At 42.0% G+C, this 13,293-nt stretch overlaps 2 protein-coding genes and 1 long non-coding RNA gene across 6 annotated transcripts in view; 2 read left to right on the forward strand and 1 right to left on the reverse strand.

The window, feature by feature from the left end:
- LOC139424276 (chromosome transmission fidelity protein 18 homolog) overlaps window positions 1-4,178 on the forward strand; it is a 57,632-nt gene extending 53,454 nt beyond the window's left edge. For 2 of the 3 annotated variants that reach the window (XM_071175966.1, XM_071175967.1), the window contains exons 21-22: window positions 1,586-1,652; window positions 3,784-4,178. In XM_071175966.1, the coding sequence (XP_071032067.1) occupies window positions 1,586-1,652; window positions 3,784-3,905 (189 nt within the window). In that variant the 3' untranslated portion in view covers window positions 3,906-4,178. The remainder of the gene's footprint in view (window positions 1-1,585; window positions 1,653-3,783) is intronic. The other variant, XR_011635918.1, reaches the window with a different exon arrangement.
- LOC139424278 (uncharacterized) lies at window positions 3,151-3,460 on the forward strand. The gene is made up of 2 exons (XR_011635919.1): window positions 3,151-3,225; window positions 3,324-3,460. It is a non-coding gene; the product is annotated as an uncharacterized lncRNA (long non-coding RNA).
- Window positions 4,179-4,641: 463 nt separating the features above from the next.
- LOC139424277 (guanine nucleotide-binding protein G(I)/G(S)/G(O) subunit gamma-13-like) lies at window positions 4,642-13,293 on the reverse strand. Of its 2 annotated transcripts, none has more exons than XM_071175968.1 (3): window positions 13,064-13,293; window positions 8,320-8,422; window positions 4,642-4,868 (listed from the first exon to the last, which is right to left on the reverse strand). In XM_071175968.1, the coding sequence occupies exons 2-3, from the start codon at window positions 8,415-8,417 to the stop codon at window positions 4,763-4,765; spliced, it is 204 nt and encodes a 67-aa protein (XP_071032069.1). In that variant the 5' UTR covers window positions 8,418-8,422; window positions 13,064-13,293; the 3' UTR covers window positions 4,642-4,762. The 2 variants fall into 2 exon arrangements, with proteins under 2 accessions (XP_071032069.1, XP_071032070.1); XM_071175969.1 differs by having other exon boundaries at window positions 8,320-8,417; window positions 13,064-13,287.

Below are 13,293 nucleotides of genomic sequence, written 5' to 3' on the forward strand. Positions count from 1 at the left end.
GATGGTGTGTATTAGACTGAAACCAGGTTAATGACAGGTGGTGTGTAATAGACTCTGAAACCAGGTTAATGACAGGTGGTGTCTATTAGACTGAAACCAGGTTAATGACAGATGGTGTGTATTAGACTGAAACCAGGTTAATGACAGATGGTGTGTATTAGACTGAAACCAGGTTAATGACAGATGGTGTGTATTAGACTGAAACCAGGTTAATGACAGATGGTGTCTATTAGACTCTGAAACCAGGTTAATGACAGATGGTGTGTATTAGACTGAAACCAGGTTAATGACAGATGGTGTGTATTAGACTCTGAAACCAGGTTAATGACATATGGTGTGTATTATACTGAAACCAGGTTAATGACAGATGGTGTGTATTAGACTGAAACCAGGTTAATGACAGATGGTGTCTATTAGACTCTGAAACCAGGTTAATGACAGATGGTGTGTATTAGACTGAAACCAGGTTAATGACAGATGGTGTGTATTAGACTCTGAAACCAGGTTAATGACATATGGTGTGTATTATACTGAAACCAGGTTAATGACAGATGGTGTGTATTAGACTGAAACCAGGTTAATGACAGATGGTGTGTATTAGACTGAAACCAGGTTAATGACAGATGGTGTGTATTAGACTGAAACCAGGTTAATGACAGATGGTGTGTATTAGACTGAAACCAGGTTAATGACAGACGGTGTGTATTAGACTGAAACCAGGTTAATTACAGATGGTGTGTATTAGACTGAAACCAAGTTAATGACAGATGGTGTGTATTAGATTCTGAAACCAGGTTAACGACAGATGGTGTGTATTAGACTCTGAAACCAGGTTAATGACAGATGGTGTGTATTAGACTGAAACCAGGTTAATGACAGATGGTGTGTATTAGACTGAAACCAGGTTAATGACAGATGGTGTGTATTAGATTCTGAAACCAGGTTAATGACAGATGGTGTGTATTATACTGAAACAGGTTAATGACAGATGGTGTGTATTAGACTGAAACCAGGTTAATGACAGATGGTGTGTATTAGACTGAAACCAGGTTAATGACAGATGGTGTGTATTAGATTCTGAAACCAGGTTAACGACAGATGGTGTGTATTAGACTCTGAAACCAGGTTAATGACAGATGGTGTGTATTAGACTGAAACCAGGTTAATGACAGGTGGTGTGTATTAGACTCTGAAACCAGGTTAATGACAGGTGGTGTCTATTAGACTGAAACCAGGTTAATGACAGATGGTGTGTATTAGACTGAAACCAGGTTAATGACAGATGGTGTGTATTAGACTGAAACCAGGTTAATGACAGATGGTGTGTATTAGACTGAAACCAGGTTAATGACAGATGGTGTCTATTAGACTCTGAAACCAGGTTAATGACAGATGGTGTGTATTAGACTGAAACCAGGTTAATGACAGATGGTGTGTATTAGACTCTGAAACCAGGTTAATGACAGATGGTGTGTATTATACTGAAACCAGGTTAATGACAGATGGTGTGTATTAGACTGAAACCAGGTTAATGACAGATGGTGTGTATTAGACTCTGAAACCAGGTTAATTGTCTGTGTTTCAGCCGGAGGTGGATTTCTTTGGCCGAGCCGTCGCCCCCAAGAAGAAACCACAGGTGGTCTCCGCTACAGGTAACTACAGTGTGTTCATAAGAATGTACAGGTAACATTACATCTAACGTAGCATCTCTGACTCAGGTAACATTACATCTAACGTAGCATCTCTGACTCAGGTAACATTACAACTAACGTAGCATCTCTGACTCAGGTAACATTACATCTAACGTAGCATCTCTGATTCAGGTAACATTACAACTAACGTAGCATCTCTGACTCAGGTAACATTACAACTAACGTAGCATCTCTGACTCAGGTAACATTACATCTAACGTAGCATCTCTGACTCAGGTAACATTACATCTAACGTAGCATCTCTGACTCAGGTAACATTACAACTAACGTAGCATCTCTGACTCAGGTAACATTACAACTAACGTAGCATCTCTGACTCAGGTAACATTACATCTAACGTAGCACCTCTGACTCAGATAACATTACATCTAACGTAGCATCTCTGACTCAGGTAACATTACATCTAACGTAGCATCTCTGACTCAGGTAACCTCACTGTGTTCAATGTTCCCTCAAACATTTTCTCGGCAGTGAGCAAATTTCAGGTCTATTGAGAGCAAACTTGACGTTGTGAAAATTCTGTTCAACTTCCAGCGTGAGTTTACTGTGAACACTGAGGCTGAACCCACTAAGTTACAGTTTTACTGTGAACACTGAGGCTGAACCCACTAAGTTACAGTTTTACTGTGAACACTGAGGCTGTACCCACTAAGTTACAGTTTTACTGTGAACACTGAGGCTCTACCCACTTTAAGTTACAGTTTTACTGTGAACACTGAGGCTCTACCCACTTTAAGTTACAGTTTTACTGTGAACACTGAGGCTGTACCTGCTTTAAGTTACAGTTTTACTGTGAACACTGAGGCTGTACCCACTAAGTTACAGTTTTACTGTGAACACTGAGGCTCTACCCACTTTAAGTTACAGTTTTACTGTGAACACTGAGGCTGTACCCGCTTTAAGTTACAGTTTTACTGTGAACACTGAGGCTGTACCCACTAAGTTACAGTTTTACTGTGAACACTGAGGCTGTACCTGCTTTCAGTTAGTTTTACTGTGAACACTGAGGCTGTACCTGCTTTCAGTTACAGTTTTACTGTAAACACTGAGGCTGTACCTGCTTTCAGTTAGTTTTACTGTGAACACTGAGGCTGTACCTGCTTTCAGTTACAGTTTTACTGTAAACACTGAGGCTGTACCTGCTTTCAGTTACAGTTTTACTGTAAACACTGAGGCTGTACCTGCTTTCAGTTACAGTTTTACTGTAAACACTACAGTTTTAACAGTGGCCAAGTAGGCTACTGTGGTTATTTGATCATAATCTAGGCCTACTAGAGTAGCCTACCATCAAAAACAACATGCATCCCATAATATTTTAACACGGAAATAGCTGTTACATCATTCAGCCTACAGTAGCAGCCAATGTGCGGTGCTCAATGTAGATCTACATTCCATGAGACTTTTGAAGAAAAACATACAGGGCTTGACATGAACCTGTTAATCCACCTGTCCTTCAGACAAGGAGGGGACTGAACATGTTCGATGTGAGAACCACTTTACCATAGGGTTAAAGGTCAGGGTTAATGTGTATCTCTGTCTCTCTCCAGACCTGAGGGTTAAAGGTCAGGGTTCATGTGTATCTCTGTCTCTCTCCAGACCTGAGGGTTAAAGGTCAGGGTTAATGAAGAAAAACATACAGGGCTTGACATGAACCTGTTAATCCACCTGTCCTTCAGACAAGGAGGGGACTGAACATGTTGTTCGATGTGAGAACCACTTTACCATAGGGTTAAAGGTCAGGGTTAATGTGTATCTCTGTCTCTCTCCAGACCTGAGGGTTAAAGGTCAGGGTTAATGTGTATCTCTGTCTCTCTCCAGACCTGAGGGTTAAAGGTCAGGGTTCATGTGTATCTCTGTCTCTCTCCAGACCTGAGGGTTAAAGGTCAGGGTTCATGTGTATCTCTGTCTCTCTCCAGACAAGGAGGGGACTGAACATGTTGTTAGATGTGAGAACCACTTTACAAAATAAAATGCATTATTATTCCCATTATTCCCATTCCAATATTGATCATATGTGTAGAGGCTATGTATCTGTGTGTGTTTTAACCGTAAACTGTCTGTCTGTCACTAGGTGAAGTGTGTGTGGAGGTTGCCATGGGGACAGCGGTTGGCAACAGTGACGTGTGGTTCCGCTTCAACGAGGGAGTGTCCAACGCCGTGCGACGCAACATCTACATCAGAGAACTGCTATAACTCACACACACCGTACACACACACACACCGTACACACACACACAGACTCCATCTCATACACGTTAGAATGTTAGTATATAAATTACCACGAGTCAATCTGTCAAACCACCTCTTTATTATGTTTGATTGACAGTGGAAACAAGCCAATAAAAACAGTGTATTCTGATTGACAGTGGAAACAAGCCAATAAAAACAGTGTATTCTGATTGACAGTGGAAACAAGCCAATAAAAACAGTGTATTCTGATTGACAGTGGAAACAAGACAATAAAAACAGTGTATTCTGATTGACAGTGGGAAAAAAGCCAATTAAAAGTGTGATTTATTTAACAACAAACTTATATCTCTTAACAAAGCTATGAGATGAGCTCTGCAAATCTACTTTCAATGTAGGACATGCTGCTCATAGGAAGGAAGGGGGCTACTTTCAGTGTAGGACATGCTGCTCATAGGAAGGGGTCTACTTTCAATGTAGGACATGCTGCTCATAGGAAGGAAGGGGGCTACTTTCAATGTAGGACATGCTGCTCATAGGAAGGGGTCTACTTTCAATGTAGGACATGCTGCTCATAGGAAGGAAGGGGGCTACTTTCAATGTAGGACATGCTGCTCATAGGAAGGGGGCTACTTTCAATGTAGGACATGCTGCTCATAGGAAGGGGGCTACTTGCAGCTAAAACCATAGACATGGATGTACAAATAAATAGGACGGGATAACCTGGTGTGTGTTTCTCAGTGTGTGTGTGTGTGTGTCTCTCAGTGTGTGTGTGTGTGTGTCTCAGTGTGTGTGTGTGTGTGTGTGTGGATCCGTGTGTGTGTGTCTCAATGTGTGTGTGTGTGGATCCGTGTGTGTGTCCGTTAGAGGATCACACATTTGCCTTTCTCCACCCAGGGGTTGGCCCTCATCAGCTCTGGGTTCAGGAATGGGTCGTCACACACACACCCCTCGATCCATTTCACCAGCCTGCCAAGAGAACACACACACCCTGTTAGACCACACCCCTCGATCCATTTCACCAGCCTGCCAAGAGAACACACACACCCTGTTAGACCACACCCCTCGATCCACCCGGCTGGCATTCAGTCCGATCTCAGGTTTAGGTTCTAGGTGTATTTAAAGGTTCTGATTGGGCCGACAGATTTTACCGTGAATGGGATCTCCCCGAACGCGGAAACATTTACCTTTAAAAACCCACGATGGGTTTGAATCCCGGACTTAGACAGGGTCGCTAGTTTGAATCCCGGACTTAGACAGGGTCGCTAGTTTGAATCCCGGACTTAGACAGGGTCGCTAGTTTGAATCCCGGACTTAGACAGGGTCGCTAGTTTGAATCCCGGACTTAGACAGGGTCGCTAGTTTGAATCCCGGACTTAGACAGGGTCGCTAGTTTGAATCCCGGACTTAGACAGGGTCGCTAGTTTGAATCCCGGACTTAGACAGGGTCGTTAGTTTTAATCCCGGACTTAGACAGGGTCGCTAGTTTGAATCCCGGACTTAGACAGGGTCGCTAGTTTGAATCCCGGACTTAGACAGGGTCGCTAGTTTGAATCCCGGACTTAGACAGGGTCGCTAGATTGAATCCCGGACTTAGACAGGGTCGCTAGATTGAATCCCGGACGTAGACAAGGTTGCTAGATTGAATCCTAGACTTAGATAAGGTTGCGAGATTGAATCCTAGATGAGACTTTTGTTTTACAACCTGACCTAACATTCCGAACTATTGACATTTCAATGTTTCTGACTGCTTTAAATATGTCAACCAAAGAGCAAGTGCAACAGCCTAGTGGTTAGAGCATTGGGCCAGTCAACGAAAGGTTTCTGGTTTGAATACCGGCGCGGACAAGCTGAAAAATATGTTGATGTGACCTTGAGCAAGGCACTTAACCATAATGATTTCCAGGGAGGGACATACAACTATGGCTGACCCTGTAAAACAACACATTTCACTAGACCTATCATACTACTATGACTGGAAGAGACCGGAAGGGCACCGGGGTAGAGACCGGAAGGGCACCGGGGTAGAGACCGGAAGGGCACCGGGGTAGAGACCGGAAGGGCACCGGGGTAGAGACCGGAAGGACACCGGGATAGAGACCGGAAGGACACCGGGGTAGAGACCGGAAGGACACTGGGGTAGAGACCGGAAGGGCACCGGGGTAGAGACCGGAAGGGCACCGGGATAGAGACCGGAAGGACACCGGGGTAGAGACCAGAAGGACACCGGGGTAGAGACCAGAAGGACACCGGGGTAGAGACCAGAAGGACACCGGGGTAGAGACCAGAAGGACACTGGGATAGAGACCAGAAGGACACCGGGGTAGAGACCAGAAGGACACCGGGGTAGAGACCAGAAGGACAGAGACCAGAAGGACAGAGACCAGAAGGACACTGAGAGAGAGACCAGAAGGCCACTGGGGTAGAGACCAGAAGGACACCGGGGTAGAGACCGGAAGGACACTGGGGTAGAGACCGGAAGGGCACCGGGGTAGAGACCGGAAGGGCACCGGGATAGAGACCGGAAGGACACCGGGGTAGAGACCAGAAGGACACCGGGGTAGAGACCAGAAGGACACCGGGGTAGAGACCAGAAGGACACTGGGGTAGAGACCGGAAGGGCACCGGGGTAGAGACCGGAAGGGCACCGGGATAGAGACCGGAAGGACACCGGGGTAGAGACCAGAAGGACACCGGGGTAGAGACCAGAAGGACACCGGGGTAGAGACCAGAAGGACACCGGGGTAGAGACCAGAAGGACACTGGGATAGAGACCAGAAGGACACCGGGGTAGAGACCAGAAGGACACCGGGGTAGAGACCAGAAGGACAGAGACCAGAAGGACAGAGACCAGAAGGACACTGAGAGAGAGACCAGAAGGCCACTGGGGTAGAGACCAGAAGGACACCGGGGTAGAGACCGGAAGGACACTGGGGTAGAGACCGGAAGGGCACCGGGGTAGAGACCGGAAGGGCACCGGGATAGAGACCGGAAGGACACCGGGGTAGAGACCAGAAGGACACCGGGGTAGAGACCAGAAGGACACCGGGGTAGAGACCAGAAGGACACCGGGGTAGAGACCAGAAGGACACTGGGATAGAGACCAGAAGGACACCGGGGTAGAGACCAGAAGGACACCGGGGTAGAGACCAGAAGGACAGAGACCAGAAGGACAGAGACCAGAAGGACACTGAGAGAGAGACCAGAAGGCCACTGGGGTAGAGACCAGAAGGACACCGGGGTAGAGACCGGAAGGACACTGGGGTAGAGACCGGAAGGGCACCGGGGTAGAGACCGGAAGGACACCGGGATAGAGACCGGAAGGACACCGGGGTAGAGACCAGAAGGACACCGGGGTAGAGACCAGAAGGACACCGGGGTAGAGACCAGAAGGACACCGGGGTAGAGACCAGAAGGACACTGGGATAGAGACCAGAAGGACACCGGGGTAGAGACCAGAAGGACACCGGGGTAGAGACCAGAAGGACAGAGACCAGAAGGACAGAGACCAGAAGGACACTGAGAGAGAGACCAGAAGGCCACTGGGATAGAGACCAGAAGGACACTGGGATAGAGACCAGAAGGACACTGGGATAGATACCAGAGGACACTGGGATAGAGACCAGAAGGACAGAGACCAGAAGGACACTGAGATAGAGACCAGAAGGACACTGGGAAAGATACCAGAGGACACTGGGATAGAGACCAGAAGGACAGAGACCAGAAGGACACTGAGATAGAGACCAGAAGGACACTGGGATAGATACCAGAGGACACTGGGATAGAGACCAGAAGGACAGAGACCAGAAGGACACTGAGATAGAGACCAGAAGGACACTGGGGTAGAGACCAGAAGGACACTGGGGTAGAGACCAGAAGGACACTGGGGTAGAGACCAGAAGGACACTGGGATAGAGACCAGAAGGACACTGGGATAGAGACCAGAAGGACACTGGGATAGAGACCTGAAGGACACTGGGATAGAGACCAGAAGGACACTGGGATAGAGACCAGAAGGACACTGGGATAGAGACCAGAAGGACACTGGGATAGAGACCAGAAGGACACTGGGATAGAGACCAGAAGGACACTGGGATAGAGACCAGAAGGACACTGGGATAGAGACCAGAAGGACACTGGGATAGAGACCTGAAGGACACTGGGATAGAGACCAGAAGGACACTGGGATAGAGACCAGAAGGACACTGTGGTAGAGACCAGAAGGACACTGTGATAGAGACCAGAAGGACACTGAGGTAGAGACCAGAAGGACACTGGGATAGAGACCAGAAGGACACTGGGATAGAGACCAGAAGGACACTGAGGTAGAGACCAGAAGGACACTGGGATAGAGACCTGAAGGACACTGGGATAGAGACCAGAAGGACACTGGGATAGAGACCTGAAGGACACTACCTACTCAGTAACCGTGATGGAGGATTTCTCTCTGTTGATGGCCAGCTGGTACTGAAGACTCTCCACCTCCCTCTTCATCTGGGGAAGATCCAAGTCCTCCATCTACACTAATGACATTATACACACATTACATAATACACACATTACATAGTACACACATTACATAATACACACATTACATTATACACACATTACATTATACACACAATGCATTATACACACATTACATAATACACACATTACATCATACACACATTACATCATATACACATTACATCATAAACACATTACATGATACACACATTACATGATACACACATTACATAGTACACACATTACATAATACACACATTACATTATACACACATTACATTATATACACATGACATAATACACACATTACATTATACACACATTACATAGTACACACATTACATAGTACACACATTACATAGTACACACATTACATTATACACACATTACATCATACACACATTACATCATATACACATTACATCATATACACATTACATGATACACACATTACATTATACACACATTACATAGTACACACATTACATTATACACACATTACATGATACACACATTACATGATACACACATTACATTATACACACATTACACACACATTACATTATACACACATTACATAGTACACACATTACATTATACACACATTACATTATACACACATTACATGATACACACATTACATGATACACACATTACATGATACACACATTACATTATACACACATTACATGATACACACATTACATGATACACACATTACATCATACACACATTACATCATACACACATTACATCATACACACATTACATCATATACACATTATACACACATGACATTATACACACATGACATTATACACACATTACATCATACACACATTACATCATACACACATTACATCATACACACATCACATTATACACACATTACATCATACACACATTACATCATACACACATTACATCATACACACATTACATTATACACACATTACATTACGTTATACACTCATTATACACACATTACGTTATACACTCATTATACACACATTACATCATACACGCATTACATTATACACACATTACATCATACACACATTACATTATACACACATTACGTCATACACACATTACATCATACACACATTACATCATACACACATTACATCATACACTCATTACATCATACACACATTACATTATACACACATTACATCATACACACATTACATTATACACACATTACATTATACACACATTACATCATACACACATTACATCATACACACATTACATCATACACACATTACATCAAACACACATTACATCATATACACATTATACACACATGACATTATACACGCATGACATTATACACACATTACATCATACACACATTACATCATACACACATTACATCATACACACATTACATCATATACACATTATACACACATTACATAGTACACACATTACATGATACACACATTACATTATACACACATTACACACACATTACATTATACACATTACATTATACACACATTACATAGTACACACATTACATTATACACACATTACATTATACACACATTACATTATACACACATTACATGATACACACATTACATCATACACACATTACATCATACACACATTACATCATATACACATTATACACACATGACATTATACACACATGACATTATACACACATGACATTATACACACATTACATCATACACACATTACATCATACACACATCACATTATACACACATTACATCATACACACATTACATCATACACATTACATCACACACACATTACATTATACACACATTACATTACGTTATACACTCATTATACACACATTACGTTATACACTCATTATACACACATTACATCATACACGCATTACATTATACACACATTACATCATACACACATTACATTATACACACATTACATCATACACACATTACATCATACACACATTACATCATACACACATTACATCATACACACTTTACATCATACACACATTACATCATACACTCATTACATTATACACACATTACATCATATACACATTACATTATACACACATTACATCATACACACATTACATTATACACACATTACATCATATACACATTATACACACATTACATGATACACACATTACATCATACACACATTACATTATACACACATTACATCATACACACATTACATTATACACACATTACATTATACACACATTACATTATACACACATTACATCATACACACATTACATAGTACACACATTACATCATACACACATTACATTATACACATTACATTATACACACATTACATCATACACACATTACATCATATACACATTACATCATACACACATTACATCATACACACATTACATCATACACACATTACATTATACACACATTACATCATACACACATTACATTATACACACATTACATCATACACACATTACATCATACACACATTACATCATTCACTCTGCTACCAGACATATCTATACATAGTCTACACTTTGCTACCAGACATATCTATACATAGTCTACACTCTCCTACCAGACATATCTACACTCTGCTACCAGACATATCTACACTCTGCTACTATACATAGTCTACACTCTCCTACCAGACATATCTACACTCTGCTACCAGACATATCTACACTCTCCTACCAGACATATCTATACATAGTCTACACTTTGCTACCAGACATATCTACACTCTCCTACCAGACATATCTATACATAGTCTACACTCTCCTACCAGACAAGTCTACACTCTCCTACCAGACATGTCTACACTCTCCTACCAGACAAGTCTACACTCTCCTACCAGACATGTCTACACTCTCCTACCAGACATATCTATACATAGTCTACACTTTGCTACCAGACATATCTACACTCTCCTACCAGACATATCTATACATAGTCTACACTCTCCTACCAGACAAGTCTACTCTCCTACCAGACATGTCTACACTCTCCTACCAGACAAGTCTACACTCTCCTACCAGACATGTCTACACTCTCCTACCAGACATGTCTACACTCTCCTACCAGACATATCTCCACTCTCCTACCAGACATATATACACTCTCCTTCCAGACATATCTACACTCTCCTTCCAGACATATCTACACTCTCCTACCAGACATTTCTACACTCTCCTACCAGACATATCTACACTCTCCTACCAGACATATCTATACATAGTCTGCTGTATGACCAGAATACCGTGTGTGTGTGTGAGAGAGAGAGAGACTCTGAATAACTGGGTCATGTCCCTTTTTGTTTAGGTAATTTAGCTGCACACCCCACCAGTAACAGATATATTATATAGAAATAGAGTAACAGATATATTATATAGATATAGAGTAACATAGATATATTATATAGATATAGAGTAACATCGATATATTATATAGATATAGAGTAACATAGATATATAGATATAGAGTAACATAGATATATTATATAGATATAGAGTAACATCGATATATTATATATATATTGAGTAACATAGATATATTATATAGATATAGAGTAACATAGATATATAGATATAGAGTAACATAGATATATTATATAGATATAGAGTAACATCGATATATTATATAGATATTGAGTAACATAGATATATTATATAGATATAGAGTAACATAGATATATAGATATAGAGTAACATAGATATATTATATAGCTCAGCTATGATCATTTATACATATAGACATTCAACACGAATACAGTATACTTTAATGATTAAATGTGGTCATGTATTTATATCCATCAACACTTATTACGAATACAGTTTACTCCTTATTTAAATGTACTTATATATTTATATAAGTCTATGATTGTGTTTATTTATAAAAAAAAATATATATAGTGTAAAATTATTATAGACGTCACTGATTCTCTGTTCTCCTGGTCTCCGCGCTCATCATCACTAGCTCCCGTTTTGACGGAAGAAAACAAGTCGTTCTGTTCTTCAGTTCCGGTAAACCCCCCCGGTTTTTACAGAGAACACAACGTTAAATCCCCCGGTTTTTACAGATAACGTTTAATTTAAAAGCTCATGTCGAGACAAAGCCAGAGAGCGTTAGAGTGATGCAGCTGTCTCCGTGTTTTCATCTGCCCTATTTAAATAAACCAATCATCTCCTCCTGCCTGAAATAACACATTATCTCGATCAACAAAGACAACAGCTGAACCTCGGGAGTTTATCCAGAGACTATAAAGGGCATCAATATCCAGAGATGGCATTATGCTGATTAAAAACCCTCAATAAATACACGTTATAAAACGGTATAACCGTTTCCGCTACTCTATAGCCTTAGCGTTTTCCCTTGTGAATGTTGTTCTGGAGGCAGATCTGCAGTGGTCACTAAGCACCGCCACAAAGTCATCAAATTTGATTTTACACCCTAACCACTGTTTAACCCTAATGCTTAACCTTATATTAAAGACTAAAAAATAAAATAAAAATGTTTTTATGAATTTGTACACTATAGCCAATGTTTACATTACAGCTGGCCTATCTAAAGCGATGTACATGATATACAGACCGAATGATGCTGCTACTAGACTATCAACATATTCATCACGGAAGGAGCGCGGGGGGATTCTGTGGTATTTCTTACCGTTTTACCGGAGACCTGGTGCTTCTAGTCGTGAGGTTCTGATCCAGATGATCTGTAGCCCTGGTTAGCCTTATGTTCCCAGACAGACGACACGCGATTTACCCCCCCTCAAACTACCGAAAACAGAAAACAGTACAGTGGAGGTAACGAGCTCTAATGGGAATTAGCAGTGGTTAGAGCGGAAAAATCAGGAACGCTTGAGCATCTCCCGGTAGACAGGACCGACTACA

Source organism: Oncorhynchus clarkii, chromosome 13 (assembly GCF_045791955.1).
Source record: "Oncorhynchus clarkii lewisi isolate Uvic-CL-2024 chromosome 13, UVic_Ocla_1.0, whole genome shotgun sequence".
Classification (NCBI taxonomy): domain Eukaryota; kingdom Metazoa; phylum Chordata; class Actinopteri; order Salmoniformes; family Salmonidae; genus Oncorhynchus; species Oncorhynchus clarkii.